Source organism: Notolepis coatsorum (assembly GCF_963971535.1).
Source record: "Notolepis coatsorum genome assembly, chromosome: 10".
Lineage (NCBI taxonomy): Eukaryota > Metazoa > Chordata > Actinopteri > Aulopiformes > Paralepididae > Notolepis > Notolepis coatsorum.
Window position 1 is genome coordinate 132,181,168 of NC_140174.1, and position 14,739 is coordinate 132,195,906.

The window sequence follows — 14,739 nt, forward strand, 5'->3', positions numbered from 1 at the left end:
CTGTAGTGAGATCAGCTGTAGTGTGATCAGCTGTAGTGAGATCAGCTGTTTTAAGATCAGCTGTAGTGTGATCAGCTGTAGTAAGATCAGCTGTAGTGTGATCAGCTGTAGTAAGATCAGCTGTAGTGAGACCAGCTGTACTGTGACCAGTTGTAGGAAGATCAGCTGTAGTGAGATCAGCTGTAGTGTGATCAGCTGTAGTGAGATCAGCTGTAGTGAGATCAGCTGTAGTGAGATCAGCTGTAGTAAGATCAGTTCTAGTATGTTCCTGTAGCATTTGATATCAATAGACGGGTGTTGAATTAAAGCCGATCGGCGCCTGCCTCCTCTCCACCAATAAGGACGTGCCGTGGTCAGTCTGATGCACTGAGCCCCGCCCTCTTCATGTGAATAATAATAATTACTTGCATTTATATAGCGCTTTTCTAGACACTGACACTCAAAGCGCTTTACAATGTAGGGTGGAAATGGCCTCCTTCACCATCACTGGTAGCACCCAACTTTGGGCTACGCAGGCTCAATGGCTACCATACACTGGCACCAGGCACACATCACACTACACAATGGCTGAACGGCTCAGGAGACAGGGATTTAGATCAGCCAATTAACGGGAAGGGATGATTAGGTGGCCTTGATGTCAGAGACCTGATTGGGAATTTGGCCAGGAACGTCGGGGAACCCCCTACTCTTTACGATAGGCGTCCTGGGTTCTTTAACAACCGAATTCAGTCAGGACCTCAGTTTAGCGTCTCATCAAGATGATTTGTGCAACATGTCCTCCCCAGTTGATAGTGACTACAAAAAATTTGCTCGGATAGTAATTCACCTGGTCATCTGAAAGTTCCCAAACCACACCTTTAAAAATGTCTCCATTGTCACTTCTCTCTTTAATGTCAGCAATCTCTCCATTCATTTTGTTGTCTTCAGCTAAGCATCTCAGACCGTATGATAGAAGAAGCGGTCAATCATTATTCTTTAAGGTTTACTAATCAGATCATTATTGTAAAAGAGAAACATATCATATGCTCCCCTAGTGGTCATTAATATTCAAACACCATATGAGAGCGTTTCATAGTACTCCATCACAGACATCTCGGTAATTGTAACAGGTAATTGTATTCAAACAACAGGTGCTTGTCATTAAATGACAGCTGTGAGCATTGGCATGAGAACGCTGTGGCTCCTGGGTAATAGATGTGTGTTTGTTTACGTTTACGTGATGGATGGCACGGTGGTGTAGTGGTTAACACTGTCGCCTCACAGCAAGAAGGTCCAGGGTTCGATTTCCGCTTGGGGACCAGGTTTCCATGATGCCAGGTACTCAGGTGGGGTATCTCCCAGGCCTTTCTGTGTGGAGTTTGCATGTTCTCCCCGTGCTCGCAAGGGTTTCCCCCCGATAAGATAAACCCAATGGAATGAACAACAGATCGCTAACGCTGTGGCGTCCTTGACGAAGATGGACAGGAGCACTTGGATTGGTCCCCGGGGCGCGGCTCACGTTGACGCCCTATCTGCTCTCGGCTGCCCATGGGGGGAAGGACAACGGGATGGGAAAAGTGCAGAGACATTTCATCGGCGACTCAGTGCATGTGTGTGTGTGTTCCTGTGGGTCGCCCATCTCGCGTGTGTGTGTTAAAACTGCATGACAAATAAAGACTTCTAGTCTAACAATTAATTATGGACTGTGTGTTCATGTGAAGTCAGACAGTCTAATGAAAAGTATGAACACAGTGAATGGGGTGTGTTGGGTTATTTGTCTAACACTGCCCTCTGGTGGCTGTAGCGTGCCATCACAGCTCTCATCAGGGACCGTTCGGACTAGATGTAGAGTTTGTACACCCTCCTTACATGTTTGTTTATGCACGTGTGTGTGTTACATTTCTCCTCTAAAATGGTCTGGACTATGTGGCTGAAACTAAAGCTTTTTTGTATTAATACATTTTGGATTAATTTCAATTGATAAGTAGGTATGTGCGTGTAAATGAACTGCATTTATATAAATGGCAAATGGACTGCATTTATATAGTACTTTCATCCCAAGCGCTTTACAACTTATTCATCTCATGATTCACCCATTCACTCACACATTCACTCACACATTCACACATCGACCATGCAAGGTGCCAACTTGCTCATTGGGAGCAATTAGGGGTTAACAGGGTTCGCACAAGGTCCTTGAAGTGCTTAAAGTGCTTGATTTTTGTCCAAAAAAAGTCAAGGCCTGGAATTCCTTGAAACAGCTAAAATTTTAACAAGGTGCTTAAAAAGTCCTTGAAATTCAAATCAACCATTCGCATTGAAAGTTGTTCATCCATGATAAAATTGTTCTGAATCAATTTAAAGTGTAACTAATTGTGGGAAATTGTTTTTTTAAGCCACACATATTGGATTGGAATTGTATCCTTTTAAATGCCCTTTTAAAATGAAAAATAGTGCCTGGAAAAGTACTTAAAAGTCCTTGAATTTTATTTTGCAATGTCTGTGGGAACCCTGGGTTAAGGACACTAAAGAATTGTCTCACGACCTTGTGTGTGTGTGTGTGTGTGTGTTTTTATTTATATTTATTTATTTTTATTAATTTTTTCAGGCAGGGAGAGGCCCGTCCCAGCTGGGCTCTGTTCGGCAGACTGTCGGAGCACAACGAGACGTCTCTGTTCAGAGAGAAGTTCCTCGACTGGGCTGACAGGAAGAAGGAGGAGCAGGCTGCAGCGGAGGAGGCGAAGGTAGACAGAGAGAACACCTATCTCCCACCCTGTCACCCTGTCTCTACACACAGGAGCACCTCCTCTATCACCCTGTCACCCTGTCTCTACACACAGGAACACCTCCTCTATCACCCTGTCTCTACACACAGGAGCACCTCCTCTATCACCCTGTCTCTACACACAGGAACACCTCCTCTATCACCCTGTCTCTACACACAGGAACACCTCCTCTATCACCCTGTCTCTACACACAGGAGCACCTCCTCTATCACCCTGTCTCTACACACAGGAGCACCTCCTCTATCACCCTGTCTCTACACACAGGAGCACCTCCTCTATCACCCTGTCTCTACACACAGGAGCACCTCCTCTATCACCCTATCTCTACACAGGAACACCTCCTCTATCACCCTGTCTCTACACACAGGAGCACCTCCTCTATCACCCTGTCACCCTGTCTCTACACACAGGAACACCTCCTCTATCACCCTGTCTCTACACACAGGAGCACCTCCTCTATCACCCTGTCTCTACACACAGGAGCACCTCCTCTATCACCCTGTCTCTACACACAGGAACACCTCCTCTATCACCCTGTCTCTACACAGGAACACCTCCTCTATCACCCTGTCTCTACACAGGAGCACCTCCTCTATCACCCTGTCTCTACACACAGGAACACCTCCTCTATCACCCTGTCTCTACACACAGGAGCACCTCCTCTATCACCATGATAGAGTATTATTTATACACTATGAAGTGAATAAATAACACTCTCCCTTCCCTCAATAGCCACTGTTGTAGTGCCCTTGAGCAAGGCACCTATGTATGAAATGTACTTGGCAATGAAGAGGTTGTATTAGATTCTAATACACAGTATTCTCTCATAATGCACAGTATAATTACAGATGTATTTGTTTAACATATTCTTTCTGAGAAGGCAAAGATGCATCATGATAAAATCATGCATTTTGACTATGAATGTAATTGAATTTGATTAAATTAAATTCCGTTTAATTAAATGTCATTAATTTCATTAAGTTTTAAAAGTGTAATCATCACCAACCCTGACCCCATGCTAATCGATTCTACCCAAATAAAACCTTGTGCCAAGGTGTCGGGTCACCGATACTATTCTGTTTTATAAAAGACTTCCACAGAGAAACACTCGTTTAGTTTCACTGCACATCACGGAGTCACAGATTTAAGAACACCTCAGTCTCTCCCTCTCTCTCTGCCACAGAGCCCCGTTCACTCCGGCCCGCGCTGCTCCCCGCTGGACGCGGACCTCCTGCCGTGCGACGCCAAGGCCCTGCTGAGCAACGAGCCAGAGCCGGTGCGCAGCCTCCTGGAGGGGGTGGACGTGCAGCGGGGCCACGGCCTGGTGCGCACGGACGACGGCCGGCAGGCGGAGCTGGCCACGGTGGCCGTGGACGTGTGGCACATCCGGGAGTACGGCGAGGAGGAGATGCCGGCGGGGGGCCTGGGACACCTGCACGAGGCCGACGCCTACGTCATCCGCTGGAAGTACTCCGTCACCACCGTGGGTGAGTGGGGGGGGGCGACGCCGGGTGGTGCGTTCTGGGAACACAAGCCTCTGGGGGTTTGAATGAGGCCTAACAAAAATAATAGTTGGTTTCAGGTTGGTTGTCAGTTTGGCCATGGGTAGGTAGGGAATTTTTTTTTTTTTTTTTTCTTTCCCACGGCGACTATGGATAGGGAATTTCTTTATTTAATTAACCCTTTCACTGCCACACGACAGAAGGTTAGCCCTTTACTATCACACAACCGACGGCGATGCTCCATCATTAGCATCATTAGCTCCGCGGAGCTAATGATGCTAATGATGGAGCATCGCCGTCGGTTGTGTGATAGTAAAGGGCTAACCTTCTGTATTGTCACAGTGAAAGGGTTAACCGGCTGTCGTGTGGCAGTGAAAGGGTTAAAATGTTCACAACAACATGGATGCATGTACTCTGCCAGCATGTTTAATATCCATAATACTAAATGTTTGACTAAGATTTCTATGAAACTTTATTCTAAAAAAAAAAAAAAAAAAAAAAAAAATGATTTTTTTTTTTTAATATATAATTTTTTTTTAAAACTCATAAAATATATTGGGTCGCACCTAAATCGGCAGGGTCGGTCGGCAACCTGAAACCAACCATTATTTTTGTTAGGCCTGAATGAATGAATTGTTTATTTTGGCCTTTGTTTACAACAAATCAAAAACACACTTGTGTGGACTTACAAATGAAAAGATTACAAATGTACATATTCAAAGTGAGCTCACACACAAAATCCCAACTCAATGACCGAAAAAGGAATAGGCTGAAGCACATGCTTATTTTTTACCTATCCTTTACAATTCTTAAAAAATAAATATATTTTAATATTAAAATATGCTGCAAGATAAGAGAGAAAAAAAAATATGATTTTTTTACTCAAAACTGTACTCCTGAATTATTTGACCTTTTTAAGTTTTTTTCACTGGTTAGAGAACTTTAGGGAGGCATATCATGGGATTTCAGGTGTATTCCGGATAAGGAAAGACGGGGAGATTTCATGAATTCTCTGGGGAAGTCATGGAATATTGGGGGATTACAAACGCATCATGCTACATGGAACCAAAATCAGAGATGCACCACTTTTTCACTGCCAATTCTGAGACCTTAACTTTCAATGCTGTCCGGTACCGAACAGTATAGACGTAGACTAGGGATGTGAACGACACTGTTTTTTGTTAGTCGAGGTGTCGGGGGCATCTATCAACATGTCATGTTTTTTTTTTTTTGTATGCGTTTTTTTTTTAGATTCTGATGTATAGCATTGGCTTAAAAAATGCACTATATGGCTTTATTCACCACAAAATGTATCTTAGACCTGTTCGCTTTATACAAACAAATGCTGTATACAAACATAGTGTTCGAGCCAATCGGCAATACCAACTGAGTCACGTGACTAATTTGCCCCCTACCTGTGCAAGCTGCTGCGCTAAAAAAAAAGTATGACAGGGCTCTATGGAGAAACCATGGCACTCCCCTGACTAAAAGTTGTTTAAAACGAAAATGTCTGGATGTCATTTTGCCAAATCAGCATGGCTGTGAGTGTTGAGTCTTTCACCTTTTACATATCTAGCATCTAAAGTCTGACGTAAACGAGAAACACGTCTATATTGGATACAGATTCGCTTTTTCCACATTTCATCATCGTCATACCAACAGACCCTGTCTGCGCTGCCCTTTCAGCATCAGAACACTAATTTTTATGTTTTGAATAAGCCATTACAAAACAAAACAAAAAATTGCCTAATCGATTACTACTATTACTGTCGACACAGAGAACATGTCAAAAGTCTGTCATTTAGTCAATACATGATCACATCCCTAAGGGCTTTACCTGATCAATGGTGGTATAGGGGCACAGCGCCACTATGACGACACGCCAGCGCCACCAGGTGTTTAAAAAGAAAAACCATATGTTTGCAGTGAAAGCTTGGGGCCAGCTTATACCTTATACACCGTACATAAACAAATAACTTATTTGGAATTTTTGTTTACGGCAGGCATTCTTCTCCTGACTCCTGGGGAAAGCCATGCCTAATGTAGACCATCAGTTCTAGACCTAGCCTAGACCATCAGTTACTGAACAGTATACTATTAGACCTAGACCATCAGTTACTGAACAGTATACTATTAGACCTAGACCATCAGTTACTGAACAGTATACTATTAGACCTAGACCATCAGTTACTGAACAGTATACTATTAGACCTAGACCATCAGTTACTGAACAGTATACTATTAGACCTAGACCATCAGTTACTGAACAGTATACTATTAGACCTAGACCATCAGTTACTGAACAGTATAGACCTAGACCATCAGTTACTGAACAGTATACACTATACTATAGACCTAGACCATCAGTTACTGAACAGTATAGACCTAGACCATCAGTTCAGGATCATTGGACACAAATGACTGAAATATGAAATATTTAAAAAATCAATAGTAAATGGTCAATAGTCACTTTGACCAATCAATAGTCACTTTGCTTCTTTTCTGCCGTCTCTCAGTATCAGATTTTAATATATTGTTTTTGTATTTATCATGTGCTGTACTTCTTGGCGTTGTTGTAAATGAGAGCTTGCTCTCAATGATCCTTCTGGATTAAATAAAGATTGAATGAATGAATGAATGAATGAATGAATGAATGAATGAATATCCAGTATCAGTATTGTTGCCTCCTGAATCAGAATGTATTTTATACATTATTTCACACCCATCCATGCTGTCATTACTAACACATAATTTAACTGATGAATGGAAGCAGAATGTTGTTGTTGTTGTTGTTGTGTCTCAGTGGGGAAGCAGCAGAATGTTGATCTGTGTCTCAGAGGGGAAGTGTCAGAATGTTGATCTGTGTTTTCTGTGTCTGTCTGTCTCAGTGGGGAAGCGTCAGAATGTTGTTTTGTATGTCTGTGTGTCTCAGTGGGGAAGCGTCAGAATGTTGATCTGTGTGTCTGTGTGTCTCAGTGGGGAAGCGTCAGAATGTTGATCTGTATGTCTGTGTGTCTCAGTGGGGAAGCGTCAGAATGTTGATCTGTGTGTCTGTGTGTCTCAGTGGGGAAGCGTCAGAATGTTGATCTGTGTGTCTGTGTCTCAGTGGGGAAGCGTCAGAATGTTGATCTGTGTGTCTGTGGGGAAGCGTCAGAATGTTGATCTGTGTCTCAGTGGGGAAGCGTCAGAATGTTGATCTGTGTCTCAGTGGGGAAGCGTCAGAATGTTGATCTGTGTCTGTGTGTCTCAGTGGGGAAGCGTCAGAATGTTGATCTGTGTCTCAGTGGGGAAGCGTCAGAATGTTGATCTGTGTCTCAGTGGGGAAGCGTCAGAATGTTGATCTGTATGTCTGTGTGTCTCAGTGGGGAAGCGTCAGAATGTTGATCTGTATGTCTGTGTGTCTCAGTGGGGAAGCGTCAGAATGTTGATCTGTATGTCTGTGTGTCTCAGTGGGGAAGCGTCAGAATGTTGATCTGTATGTCTGTGTGTCTCAGTGGGGAAGCGTCAGAATGTTGATCTGTATGTCTGTGTGTCTCAGTGGGGAAGCGTCAGAATGTTGATCTGTGTGTCTCAGTGGGGAAGCGTCAGAATGTTGATCTGTATGTCTGTGTGTCTCAGTGGGGAAGCGTCAGAAGCCGGGGGAGCTGAGTGTGGGCGCACCCGGCAGAGAGAGGAGCGCTTGTTTCTTCTGGCAGGGCCGCCAGTCCAGTGTCAGCGAGAAGGGAACCTCGGCACTCATGACGGTTGAGCTGGGTAACCACAGGGGGGCGCAGGTGAGTCGCATAACTCTTGCATTAAAACAACACGCGAGGAACATCATTATTTGCGGTTAATAAAAAATGACATCACATTCTGTAATTTATTTTGAAAGGAACTCCATAGTTTGTCTTTATTGAGACTCCCGGGGGATTAAAGACACCGAGTACTGAGTACAGACACAGGAGAGAATGTTCTAGTGGGATATGATGATTTCTGTGTGGAATTTGGTCCAAATACACATTTTCCTCAGTGAGTGACAGCCATTTATTTTGATATGGTTCTGGGCGTTTTTTATGATATGGTTCTCTGCATCTTATCCAAATAACATAGTTACACACATGAATCATCAACAGGGGATTTTCATTCAAGCTGCATAATAAATGATATAGTTGTCAGATCAATTGATACAAGAGTGAGCTACTTCAAACCACCGCTTCAAACACATCAATTCCTTCATTATGATTGTCGTCATCTCTGTCCCAGCTATCTGGCTCAGAGTCCTTTTCATTTATATTTTCTGGATCGTCCTCAACATCCACAACAAGTTCCAATGCTTGTTGAACATTATACCTATTTTCATGTCTTTATGCCATTTTATTATACAACCAGCTCCTCTCTCTCTATCCTCTGTTACGCGCCTGTCTGCCTGCCAGCCCTGTCGGAGCGCACTGAAGTATAGAGAAAATGTTCCATTGATCCTCCCAGCCCATGTGACCATTTCCATTGGCTATAGGCTAAAAGCTCAGTGACAGATATATAGATACAAAATATTCACTAGCGTGGTATCGGAAAAGAGAAAAATACTGATCTAAATATTTCAAGATACTAGACCTTAATTTTGCATACTGCCAGTCAGCCTGTGGATGACGGAGAAATATACTTTCAACAGAGAGAGGAGAATCTCCCCATTCAGATACAATTTAAAGCAAGTCTTTATCATAAACGGTTCCAAATATATTGAATGTTTTGCAAAACATGTCTAGTGTCGCCTTGAGGCGGTTAAAGGTGCTATATAGATAACATTCAGCCACTAGATGTTGCACTAGGTCCAACCAGGTGCATTTCACATGGGGAAATGGGAAGTAGGGAGGGGATACATGCACTTAAACATGTAACAACAACATACATTTTGGACCCACCAACAGTTTTTAAATTATATATTCATTAATCAATAATGTTTTTTTGTGGAAAAGCAATACTTTTATTCCGCACCTTTCTAAAAGCTCTGTGGATGTATACTTTTTTTTTTAATGATTACTCTACATAAAAGTTATCTATAGCACCTGTAAATTAAAATAAAAAACTGCTGATTTATTTTGCACATAATTTCACACACATCCAAAAACTCTAAACCGTTTTGTACACATTAATTTAGTTTTGACAGTTATTGAGAGTAAATTAGTTTGAATCTGGCCACCAGTGATGTCATCGGGGACATTGAATCCTTGTGTTGTGCACCATCCAACACCCTCACGTGGCGCGACAACACCCTGAGCCTCGTCAAAAAAGCTCATCAACGCCTGTTCTTCCTGAGGAAACACCAACACCAACATCCTCAGCTCCTTCTATAGATGTGTGATGGAGAGCGTACTGACCTCTTGCATCACAGCATGGTACGGCAGCTGCACAGCGGCAGAGAAGCAGGCACTAAAGAGGGTTGTAAGGTCTGCACAGAGGCCCATCGGATGCAGCTTACCTGACATCTTTGATACCTACAACAACCGATGCCGGAGAGAGCAATCCGCATCATGCGTGACCCCACCCACCCTGCCCACGGACTGTTTACCCCCCTCCCTTCAGGCAGGAGGCTGCACAGCATCCGGGCAAGAACCACCAGGCTGAAGAATATAGCTTCTTCCCGGACTACTGAACAGTTCATCGCAGCTCATCACTGCCATGCCTCTGCACACTGCACCGTAGCACTTTATGGCACCTACAGTATCTATTTTAATCAGTGAATCATATTAGTCTTATTGAATTAAATGTTTTCTTTTAATTTTTATCCTTTTCTCCGCCTGGTTTTTCTATTTTTCTCCCCATCCCCTTTTAGTCGTTATGCCAATTCCCCCCCTCCCCTACCTGGTTGTTGTGCGCATGTTCCTCCTACTGGTCGGTACAAGGGAACCCTGAAGTCTACCACCTGCTTCCTCCGACACATGTGGAGACAGCCAGTGGCTCTCTTTTCACCTGGCAGCGAGGACTCTCATTGGTGAAGCGTAACGCGTGGGAGGGCACGCTGCCTTCACCATTTCCTGCCTTTTGCTGAGCAGGCGCCCAGACCTGACCTGTAGGCGTCGCTGTCCACAACGCCAGAATACCACCCTCGACTTCCCTCCCGCTAACTCAGCCAAACGAGTTAGTATGATGATCGGCCCAAGCCGCAGGCAATGCTGACTCCGGGAGTCGAGACCGCAGCCTCTTGCATTGGTGACGAGCGCAATCTCCGCTACGCCATCCGACCGCTAATTAAATCAGTTTTTACTGAATTAGACTAGGTTTTTATTGAAATGGATTAGTTTTCTATTGAATCAATTTGTTGTTTTTATTGAATGATTCGTTTTTACTGGATTTTTATTGAATCAGTTTGTATGTCTGTCATGAGGATCGGTATTTATTTGAGTATTTATTCTAGTTTATCTATCAAATGGCTGTAACCGAGACCTGAGTGCTGTATCTCGTGCTTTCATGTCAATGGAAAAATTACAATAAACGTAACTCTGACTTTGATGAAATGATAATTAATTGAGCTGTAATTAACACAACACATGGAATAAATGTCCCTGATGACCTCACTGGTGGCCATATTCAAACCCATTTGCTCTCAATAACTAGATTATGATTAGATTATGTGCAAAATAAATCAGCATTGTTTTTTGGTGAAGTGCCCCCTTTTAAGCCTCTTGAGGTAGAAGAGACGGGAATGTAAGATATAAATGCTGAAAAATGTTAGGATCACTTTCTATCTTCAGTTGTTGATTGTTGTCCCCTCCCTCCACTGGGCAGGTGCTGGTGAGTCAGGGTAAGGAGCCTCCATGCTTCCTGCAGCTCTTCCAAGGAGGCCTGATCATCCACCAGGGCAGCAGGGAGGACAGCACCAAGAACACAGGTACCTCACAGCCCCACTCTGGCATTGATTGATTTGATTGGTTGGTTGATTGATTGATTGATTTTCATTTATCTCTAACCAGGGTTCGCACAAGGTCCTTGAAGTGCTTACATTTTTTACAAAATAAAAGTCAAAGCCTGGAATTCTTTGAAAACAGCCAATTTTTTAACAAGGTGCTTAAAAAGTCCTTGAAATTCAACCATTCACATTGAATGTTTTGTTCATCCATGATCAAATTGTTCTGAATCAAGAAATATTTTTTTATAAAAATATAAATCTGACGAGTCGCTGTCTCGCATGCTCCAACTGCTTTTCCTCATTTCTTCGCGTGTGATGCTCTAGCTTGCTCTAGCTCAGGGGTGACCAAAGTGGTGGTGGGGGTCGCGAGCCGCTGCGGGGGGGGGTCGACAGATGATTAAAAAAATGTTATATAAAAAATCTATATATATTTTTTTTTATGCAGTCAGGCCACTGAACTTAGAAGCAGGCCAGGCCAGTGTTTCTAGTTGCAGCAGCGCAATAGTTAGATAACCTAGGTGGGGAACAATCAGGAGATCACTGCAACTCACACAAGTTGGAGAATTCTCTCTCTCTCTCTCTCTCTCACTCACTCACTCACTCACTCACTCACTCACTCACTCACTCACTCACTCACTCACTCACTCACTCACTCACTCACTCACTCACTCACTCACTCACTCACTCACTCACTCACTTCACTCACTCACTCACTCACTCACTCACTCACTCACTCACTCACTCACACACACACACACAAAGGGAGCCGCATGTGATTGGTGGAGGCGGGACCCTTACAAAAAACTGTTGTTGCTAATCATTGACACATGCTAGCCTGTAATAATCCCCCCCAGATAAATCTACTTTGCATTTGATATATTGGGGTTGTGGACTGTAACAAATTAATTTAATTATTTAACAACACATTCATGATTGGACTTGTTTCTTTTTCATCACTTTTTAGCTATATTTTAGTTATATTTTAGCTATTTTTATCCCTGTGTACTTGCCCATCTTGTTTTTAACCATCTTTATGTATTAACTGCTTAAAATTGCTGTTTTTAAATTGCTGTTTATGCTGTAAAGGACATTTGAATCTCAAATGCAGATATATGCCATCACACACACTGGGATTTAAAGGGTTAGAATTATAAAATGAATATGTGGTGTTATGATCAGGGCTGAAGTTGAATAAAAGATTGTATTCTTTTCAATCTGACATTACAAAAAAACTGAAAATCCATCAAAATCAGTGTTGTTGCTAATCATACATATGCTAGCCTGTTTTTTAACAATAATTTGTGATGCCATCACAAACACTGGTATTTAAAGGGTACAAATAAAAAAAAATCCTACAACAGAATGCAGGAAATGAAGTCTTTGTAACAAAAAATTTCCTGGTGGGGGACCCCCAGACCCCCTGCTTAAAAAGTGGCCTGACTGGGGCTATATTTTGCACTATATTTCCTGGCCTGAATGATTTCCCCAGTCTGGCCCTGGTTAAAAGCCTTCAATGCTTATTAGTGTGTGTGCGTTTGAACGTTTGCATGTTTCAACCATACATTTCAATTTATAAAAAAAAAAGAAAAAAGAAAGAAAATAATATAATATATATATATATATATATATATATATATATATATATATATATTTTTTTTTACCTCTTATAATAGTGGGGGTCGCGGCTCTCTGACACCGTTATTTGGGAGTCGCGGCCTCAAACGTTTGGGAACCCCTGCTCTAGCTGGCAAGCAGGCCAAGAAGATGTTAAAAAAAAACTGCATTTAAAAGTGAATTGTATCCTTCGAGTGTCATCCTTGAAAATAAAAAATAGTGCTTGGAAAAGTACTTAAAAGTCCTTGAATTTCATTTTCCAATGTCTGTGGGAACACAACAAACATAAAACAGTCAAGACAAAATGTAAACATAAACAAATGAGTCTGTCTTCATCCGTAGAAAAACAAACAAGGATGAGTTGGAGAAGGGGCAGAAGGAAGCACAGCTTATCTAGTCATGCCCCTTTCTTACAATATCATAACATTATATATAAAACTCTCTTACTACCTAAAAGAGAGAACAAGTTATCTTGTTGAAGAAATCAACAAGCAACTATCTATATCTGTATTTGTCTTATCAGAGGTATTTTGTATCTATCTTTGAACTGTGCAATGTTATTGCCTTGTTTTGTTTTCCACTTGTAATCCATTCCAGAGCCACCCCACAAACTGAAATGCATCTCCTCTCTTCTACCTCCACTCCTCTGTCTCTTCACTCCTCTCTTCTACCTCCACTCCTCTGTCTCTCCACTCCTCTCTCCTCTTCTACCTCTCCACTCATCTCTTCTCTCCTCTCTTCTACCTCCACTCCTCTGTCTCTTCACTCCTCTCTCCTCTCTTCTACCTCCACTCCTCTGTCTCTCCACTCCTCTCTCCTCTTCTACCTCTCCACTCATCTCTTCTCTCCTCTCTTCTACCTCTCCACTCATCTCTTCTCTCCTCTATCTCTCCACTCCTCTCCTCTCTTCTACCTCTCCACTCCTCTCTCCTCTCTTCTACCACTCCTCTCCACTCCTCCTCTCTTCTACCTCTCTTCTACCACTCCTCTCCACTCCTCTCCTCTCTTCTACCTCTCTTCTACCTTACCACTCCTTCCTCCTCTCCTCTCCTCTCCTCTCCTCTCCTCTCCTCTCCTCTCCTCTCCTCTCCTCTCCTCTCCTCTCCACTCCTCTACCTCTCCACTCCTCTCTTCTACTTCTCTTCTCCACTCCTCTCTCCTCTCTTCTACTTCTCCTCTCCACTCCTCTCCTCTCTTCTACCTCTCTTCTACCTTACCACTCCTTCCTCCTCTCCTCTCCTCTCCTCTCCTCTCCTCTCCTCTCCTCTCCTCTCCTCTCCTCTCCTCTCCTCTCCTCTCCTCTCCTCTCCACTCCTCTACCTCTCCTCTCCTCTCCTCTCCTCTCCTCTCCTCTCCTCTCCTCTCCTCTCCTCTCCTCTCCTCTCCTCTCCTCTCCTCTCCTCTCCACTCCTCTACCTCTCCACTCCTCTCTTCTACTTCTCTTCTCCACTCCTCTCTCCTCTCTTCTACTTCTCCTCTCCACTCCTTCCTCCTCCTCTTCCCTCTCCAGGCGGCTGGCGTATGTTCTGTGTGCGTGGCGAGGCAGCGGTCGAGGCCTCTCTGGTGGAGGTGTCGTGTTGCTGTGCCAGCCTGCGCTCCCGGGCCAGCCTGCTGCTGCTGGACACCCACAAGGGCCAGCTGTACCTGTGGCACGGCTGCAAGGCCCAGGCTGGAGCCAGGCAGGTGGCCAACAGGACTGTGGAGAGGCTCACCAAGGGGTAAGACACACGTTCAATACCAATTACAGCATGTTGATTACAGCAATGTCCAGGTAACGACAAAGATAGACACCCGTTTTCATCCTGGGCTGTTTATCTATCGATGCAGACATCAGTGATCGATGTTGTAATAACTTGAACTGTCTGTGTTGCAGGGGTGTAAAGTACTTGAGTAATTGTTACAATACTTAAGTACTGTTTTTGGGGATTTGTACTCTAGTATTATTAGGTTTGTATACTTGTACTTTTACTCAATT

General features: G+C 43.4%; 1 protein-coding gene across 3 annotated transcripts in view; it reads left to right on the plus strand.

Annotated features, from left to right (window-relative positions):
• The window catches only part of LOC311235953 (supervillin-like), a 271,644-nt gene that overhangs the window by 224,369 nt on the left and 32,536 nt on the right, over nt 1–14,739 (plus strand). For all 3 annotated transcript variants that reach the window (XM_084323493.1, XM_084323494.1, XM_084323495.1), the window contains 5 exons: nt 2,588–2,723; nt 3,949–4,252; nt 7,886–8,040; nt 11,030–11,132; nt 14,275–14,482. In XM_084323493.1, the coding sequence (XP_084179619.1) occupies nt 2,588–2,723; nt 3,949–4,252; nt 7,886–8,040; nt 11,030–11,132; nt 14,275–14,482 (906 nt within the window). The remainder of the gene's footprint in view (nt 1–2,587; nt 2,724–3,948; nt 4,253–7,885; nt 8,041–11,029; nt 11,133–14,274; nt 14,483–14,739) is intronic.